The following is a 7,952-nucleotide window of genomic DNA, read 5'->3' as shown; positions in this document are numbered from 1 at the left end:
TTAATAAGTCACAGTTTCAGAATACTAACACGAATTCTTTACAGACGAATGGAAAAACTGGAAGTCGACCTCTGGGAAGATCAGTTTGGATTCTGTAGGAATGTAGCAACACGTGAGGCAATACTGACCCTACGATTTATCTTAGTAGTTGGGTTAAGGAAAGGCAAACCTACATTTATAGCATTTGTAGATTTAAGACAGTTATAGTGTTGAGGGGCACGAAAGTGGAGGAAATAAAAACCTCGAGATTTGTTGATGACATTATAATTCTGTCAGAGACAGCAAATGGTGTGTGTGTGTGTGTGTGTGTACTTAAAGTAGTAAATGAGTTTTATTATTTGGGAAGCAAAATATCTGATAATGGTCGAAGTAGGGAGGATATAAAATGTAGACTGGCAATTGCAAAAATAGCGTTTCTGAGTAAGAGAAATTTGCTAACTTCGAGCATAAATTTAAGTGTCAGGAAGTCTTTTCTTAAAGTATTTGTACAACCTGTATACGATATCCCACAAACAAGGAAACACGTTAGATCATTTGTTCGCATAATATATAACAAATGAAACAAGATAAAACCAGAGAGACAAAAATAAATGGTTACTAATTTTCTGTGCACGCAAAGTAACATATTACATAAACAAACTTGACAGTACCAATCAGAGGTAGGGTGTAACAAAACTGGGGGCAGGCGGGAGGTAGCGGAGGAGGTGTTTTGCTGTGTATAGAACCAATGCAGTGGAAAACTGTAGCGCCTTACAGTAATTTGAAAATGAAATAACAGAAATTTAGAATGGAAGTTCAATACAATTGGAACTTAGCTTTTCATGTTACTGACACTATGGTCATGGTATTTAAATTCAAGTCACTCTTCCGCAATGGATTGTGCGGTCTGTATTTTCAAGATCTAAACCTTAGCACACAATCTGGTATGCTGTTTTCAGTCACAAAGGAATTTATTTATTGTTTTGCTGTAAATTGACTGTGGCTGGTCTATTTGTGTACCAAGATACATAAAAATACAGAAAGTTATAATACTGTCCAATAATTACATAAAACAAAAGTTTGATAAGGAAATGTACAGCCACTGCTCAATTCTCTTACACTTAATTTTAAAAACTCTGAAAATGAAATGGTACTCACTTTGTTGGCAATTGAAACGATCATAGTTAGCAACAGATGCAAAAAAAAAAACCTTGGTAGAGAAAAATTTCAGGTTCATCTTTTAAGAGCAACATTCTAAAATACCGTAGATGCTGAAAGCAGCAACAAAAGACCCAGTGCAGGTGACATAACATTATAAGAAGATCTTAACAGGAGAGTGCTCCAAATTAAAGAGTATCTGTAGTGTAGAAATAAGAACTGAGATCTAAAACAAACAACAAAGATAAAATTTTAGCAGGAAGTGAAAATCAAGCTGGAAAATTTGAATCGGTAGTTAGGAAAAAGAAAATTCAAAGAAACTGAAAATTAGAAGTATAATAAACAGTTGGAATTTGCAAATTCAGGAAAGCAGTTCGACAGTAAAATTAGTTACTGAACCATGGACATGAATATTACTTCCCATAATCATAGACTCTATAGAGTAGTTTATACCTAAAGTGAATTAGAAGCAATTGTTAACATCCGAGGTGCATTCTGTTAATATGACATTTTTAATGCAGTTCCCTGTCATGTGGATTCATAGTTAAGTGTGTGTGTCAGCATAAAAATTTAAAGGTCCAGAGTTCAATCCCCAACTGATTCCGACATTTATTTTTCTTTGTCATGTTTTGCTCCTTTCACCTGAAATAACAATTGGTATGTGTGAAAAACATCATATTGCACCACAGATCAGAGTCAATGTCAAACTGTAGGTTCTCTTATAACTGATTGGGTTAGTTTAAAGGTTGAAGGATGGCAAGGAGACACCACCTCTAATAGAAAAGTGCTTAGTAAAGCACTGCAACATTCAAACCAATCTTCAGACTAAGGACAGCTTTTACTGTAGTCCCTTTCTCAAATGCTCTCTTTTTCCTACATTAATGCTGTCTTATAATACTTATGTATAATGTTCCATCTTCTCCCCAATCCAGTTTTATTCTAACAACTCTTCTAAAATCAGTACAGTATCTGTATTTCTTGCTACTGTCTGCATATCTTTTGCTTTCTATATTTTGTTCTGTCTCAGTTTTTTAGTGCATCAATTATATTTTATTATACTTTTGGTGATAACTGCCAGGCAATAGTTTCATTTTCTTGTCATCAACTCTGTCACCTCTGACAAGTACAAAACTCAGGTGTTGTATGAACACACTGCTTTTGCCCCCCCCCCCCCCTTTATTGTATTGATTTACGTATCAAAAGATTCAAATATCTGGATAATATGGCCGGTACATATACAGGCTGATATAAATAATTACTGTAGCTCCAACATGTCACTTCCTTTCTGCAAGGTGATTAGTATGTCAGACATACACTGCACACAAAAAAGAATAGATGGAAAAATTTTATTTATAAATGACTGACCTCTACGTTTATCAGTCTATGGTTATATGAAAACGGAAAAGATAACAACTAGTGCACATAATTATAATGAGTTGTATCACACAAATTGTTAAGGCAAGGTAAGTAGGCTTGTTGTAAAATATTGCAACTTAAAATAAGTACTGAAGATTTTGTTAAAACTTTGGCAATGTTTTTCTTGCCTTATATAACAATACAACATTGGAATTAAATGGTGATATCATCTAACAGAGCTTCCATCCATTACAGATGGAGAAAAAAAGGGGGCGAGGTCTTGTCACAAACTCAGCAAATTCAAACTGTACTGTGACCAACACATACTATTTATGATCGTAAGAGGCAGTTTTGATTTCATATGCACCACTGATATTTCTGTCTTAGCTTTGGAACTATTTCTTTCTCCTTGAACTCATTTCAAAAATGCTTTTTCAAGTTTTGATAATTACTGAATTTGTGTGCAGATTTATGCAACAACACAGATGAAGTTCTGATATTACTTTTACAATGTACAGTGTGCATAGTAATCAGTTTTCCAACCTGATATGTAGTTAGAACTTTTCCATATCCTCCTGCCACAGGAAATATTTAGTGTATGCTAATAATTGTAACAGCTAATAACTTGATAATTTTGAAGAGATTGAAACTTAGATATTTACACCAACACAAATGTAACCAAAAGTTTTCCAATAAAACTGCAGAGTTGTCATACTAGGTATTTTTTCCTACCACACTTTAAATACTTCATAACTCGAGCATCGAGCAGCTGTGACAGCTAAGGTTCTGATGGCAACAGTGTTAGTGATGGCATCTAGTATATATGACAAACACAGGAAAACATGCAGAAATAAAGAGGAAGGAGTAACAGGTAACATCAAATATGAAGCAAGTAATATGAAATTTATAATGTTATCTTTGTCCTGACTAGCATAGCAAGTTCAACAGAAAATTAAGTTTTTCTATGCATCAGAAAGATTATTTAAGGAATACTAATTAAATATGCTAATTTGGGCTGAATAGTTGAACACAGATTCACTTAATATTGATATAAAATTTGTTCTATTGGCGATAAAATTACAATCATTCACATTATCACAATAATTTAATTTATACAATGTCTAAAAATAAATATGGAATTTAAAAACTTGTAATACTACATGTTTTACAAGATTCAAAGGGAACATTTTATCAATGGACTAAGTAATAGAGGAATTCTTATTTGTATTGTGTTTTCTTTTATAAGTTACATTTAAACATCAAAACCCTATTACACATTTCCAGGCTTACTCTCACCATGCTTCCAAAATCTCCAAATTTTACATACGCATCCTCAGTAAGACACAGTTCTTTGTGAATTGATATTCAGAATCTTGTAATAAAATTACAATAGTAATGTGAAGCTCATATATTTCAAAGTAAACTTTTAGAAATGTGTGATTATTTACACAGCTCTTGTAGTTACACAAATAGCCCGTTTAATGGTGACATCCCCTCCACATACTCTGCTTTCAAACTATTATCACGTTACTGCAAATACTTCTTTGCACAGCTATTTAGATTTTATTTTTTTACATATATGTACATATGCACATTGATGCACACACTACAATTATTCAATTGTACAAAAGACAACCGATACACTTCCTGTAACATACACAAATACATTAGCATTAAGTGTCCATGTTTTACTTTTATAAAACCATTTGCTCTACAACAGCAGTAAAAAAAAATGTTATGTCCAATCAACACAACAGCACAGTTGAATAGTTTTTGCACTGTTAGCTGCCAAACCTTCAGGTACCGGAATGATCCATTTGTTTCTTGAATGGGACAAAATGGAATATCCACACAAACTGGTTAGGTCAAGTAGAGTAAATGTAGCCTTGCTGTTGTAGGACGAATAACCTTTTCTCAACAGCATCTTTGTCTGTAAGAGATGATAGACTTATTAATTAACAGTTATTTGAGGAAAGGAAGTACCTCACTACAGCCTTATGTTTGTTTCTACAGAGCAACGTAAAAAAAAAAGAAGGAAAGAGAACTGCTCCAACATTATAATACAGTATTAAATAATTAGCAGCAGCTGTTTTCCACATAGTTACTCCCTACTTGATGTATATAATGGGGAAAAAACTAGCAGTTCCACAATCATCTACTGAAAAGTGAAATGTTGCTATTATGAAAAGACAAAGAACTTTATATGCTTGGCATGGTTGGTTGGTTGGTTTGGGGGAGGGGATCGACCAGCGAGGCATTGGTCCCATCAGATTAGGGATGGAAGTTGGCTGTACCCTTTCAAAGGAACCATCCCAGCACATGCCTCAAGTGATTTAGGGAAGTCATGGAAAACCTAAATTAGAATGGCTGGAAGTGGATATGACCTGTCAGCCTCCTGAAAAGCGAATCCAGTACACTAGCCACTGCACCACCTTGTTCGGTTTGTTGGCACATTATGAGTACTGTGAGGAAAAGTGATATGCGTTTTGTTCTTGTTCATAGAATTATAGAAGATGCATACTGGAAATATTAATAAAAATACAAATGTTTAGATTGTTTAAACTGTTTAGATTGATTAAACTGTGAGCATTTGACAAAAATATTCATAACAATTACACCAATAAACATTTCTCTCTTTTGATGGTGTTCAGTAAAGCCCCCACCCTGGGTTCCAGGTTACAAGTCCATCATCAAGAACACCAACAATTAATACCACAAAGTTATTACAGCCTAGTGGGGACACAGTGCCTAGAGAAAACAGAGGCCATGTGTAATTTTTGTGTACAAGTTGTGCATGTATATTTATTTATTCATCCTGAGATCATCTCACACTGATATCGGATTTGTCATCATAATACAGTGAACATAGACAGCTAACGCTGTACATACACACAGAATATATAATTAAGTGTATATCCAATTACATTATATTTTCAAAAATTGATTATTTTCATGACTATATAATAAGTATGTTATCATGAGGCTAGCACACATGGTGTGTGTGTGTGTGTGTGTGTGTGTGTGTGTGTGTGTGTGTGTGTGTGTGTGTAAAGGGGGGGGGGGACATATAGCAATAAATGCTAATCCATATCATTACAATATTGTATCACATTTAAGAATAACGTGTGTGTTCTGTATTATCATTAAGTTGTTGTTAGAATATTAGCTTGTAATATATGTAGAATATCTGTTTTTATGTGTAACAGAACAATAACATCACGTTAACAAGTGTTGCTCTAGATTATGGACTCAATCTGAAACCTATTTTGTAAAAAGACAATGGTCTCCACAAAACAAGCCCAAAATGCATTGAAATGAATTCAATCTGTCAGTATAATGGAAATTTCCTTTTCTATCATTCTTGGCACAGCTACAATAATACATTTTCTTTGCAAGGTTCTCCTTTTCTTATAATGTCTTGAGATTTTTCTTTGCAAGGTTCTCCTTTTCTTATAATGTCTTGAGATTTCAATTCTGAAAGGCTGAGTTTCTTGCTGTCTTCAGTGTTTACGATCTTCTTCTTCTTCTTCACATCCCATCCCATCACTCTTTTTCGTATGCAGATTTTTCTGCTAGTATTATGTAATCTACACTATTGACTATAATTTCTAAATTTATATCATTCTTAATTTGTTTAGGCCACTGTTAGACATGACATGCTTTTGTAAATATTTATAAGTCTTTTTTCCAATTATACATTATGGTAAATACATATTTTACAACATATTTACTGGTTTGTCATATAGGTAAACATGCCAACAACAGAAAAGAAGAAAACAGAATTCACTATGCCTCAAATCACAAAGAGTGCTTATTAATATTATTATTGTTATTAAACTGGAACTGACTCGATGTGATGCTGCAATATGTTACAAATATACTTAAAAAACCTCATCATGAAGGAATTATTTAAATGGGCTGGAAATACTGGTATATTCTGTGAGTCCATCTTTATGCATACGGTTGTGGGACCTCAACTGCCCAGTATAAAATGTTGAATCAAAACACCTTTCACCGGTCTAAATTTCCATTTGTTATTTTATTTTAGCAACCAGTTGCGGCATTTCATCACGCTATCTTCAGGCCTAGATCACATTTAAGAAGAATCCCACCTCTGGTCCAGTCAAAAACATGGGCCAGCATTCAGTGACTGGTACCTGCAGATTTTTGACACAGCGATCCCTTCGATCATCACTTGCCGACTGTTAGACAAACATTCCAAAACATTTTTTTATTTGAAATCAAGAGATGTTACGTACATGCACAGATAAACAAATGACTACAGTTTCAGAAAAAATGGATGATTTATTCAAGAGGAAGAGCTTCACAAATTGAATAAGTCAACAATGCAATGGTCCACGTCTGGCCTTAGTGCAAACAATTGTTTGATTTGGCATTAATAGAGTAGTTGGACGTCTTGTTGAGGGATATCATGCCAAATTCTGTCCAATTGACTTGTTACATTGTCAAAATTCCAAACTGGTTGGAGAGCCCCACCAATAATGCTCCAAATGATCTCAATTGGGAAGAGATTTGGCAACTTTTCTGGGCAAGGAACAGTTTGGTAAGCACGAAGAAAAGCATTAGAAACTCTCCTCGTGTATAGGTGGGCATTATCTTGCTGAAATGTAAGCCCATGATGGCTTGCCATGAATGGCAACAAAAGGGGTGTCGACAAATTGCTGTGCTGTAAGTGTGCTGTGGATGACAAGCAAAGAGGTACTGGCAGCCCAGATATCAGGCCATGTGCTGGCGACAATCAGGTTGGTATCCCACAGCTGTCTGGAGCGTCTCCAGACAGTTCTTTGGCCTTTAATCAGATCGACTGGAGTAGAACTGTCTTCATTGATTAGTCCACTTCAAATGAGCCCAGATTACCAGATAAGCCATGTCTGGAGATGCTCTGGCCAGCAGTTGGATACAATCTGACAGTCACCCTCCATCCACCCTGACAAACAGGAGCGACGGTCTGCTGTTTCATTTCTTTTCTAGCAGGACCCCTTTAGTTGCCATCTGCAGCATCCTTACAGCAAAGCAATATGTTGACGATATTCTACACCCCATTTTGTTGTCCTTTACGATAAGTCACCCTGTGTTCACATTTCAGGAGATAATGCCTGCTCCCACATGGCAAGCGTTTCTAGTGCTTGTCTTTGTGTTTCCCAAACTTAACATGGCCAGCAAGGTCGCCAAATTTCCCTCAGACAAGAACGTTTGGATCATTATTGGTAGGGTCCTTCAACCAGTTCAGGATTTTGATGATCTAACATGCCAATTGGACAGAATTTGGCACAATATTCCTCAGAAGGACATCCAACAACACTGTCAATCAGTGCCAAACCCAATAACTGCATGCATAAGGGCTGGAGGGAACAGACACATTAGTGACTTGCTTAATTTGTGACACTCTTTCTCTTGAATAAATCATGCAGTTTCCTAGAAATTATAATAATTGGTTT

At 35.3% G+C, this 7,952-nt stretch overlaps 1 protein-coding gene across 2 annotated transcripts in view; it reads right to left on the bottom strand.

The window, feature by feature from the left end:
- Nucleotides 1-4,263: 4,263 nt before the first annotated feature.
- Nucleotides 4,264-7,952, bottom strand: part of LOC126357627 (serine/threonine-protein kinase unc-51) — a 141,144-nt gene continuing 137,455 nt past the window's right edge. For both annotated transcript variants that reach the window (XM_050007474.1, XM_050007475.1), the window contains exon 21: nucleotides 4,264-4,423. In XM_050007474.1, the coding sequence (XP_049863431.1) occupies nucleotides 4,359-4,423 (65 nt within the window). In that variant the 3' untranslated portion in view covers nucleotides 4,264-4,358. The remainder of the gene's footprint in view (nucleotides 4,424-7,952) is intronic.

The sequence above is a fragment of the Schistocerca gregaria genome, chromosome 1, assembly GCF_023897955.1.
Source record: "Schistocerca gregaria isolate iqSchGreg1 chromosome 1, iqSchGreg1.2, whole genome shotgun sequence".
Taxonomy (NCBI): domain Eukaryota; kingdom Metazoa; phylum Arthropoda; class Insecta; order Orthoptera; family Acrididae; genus Schistocerca; species Schistocerca gregaria.
The sequence above is the reverse complement of the archived record's forward strand: the minus strand, read 5'-3'. Positions and strand labels throughout refer to the sequence as shown.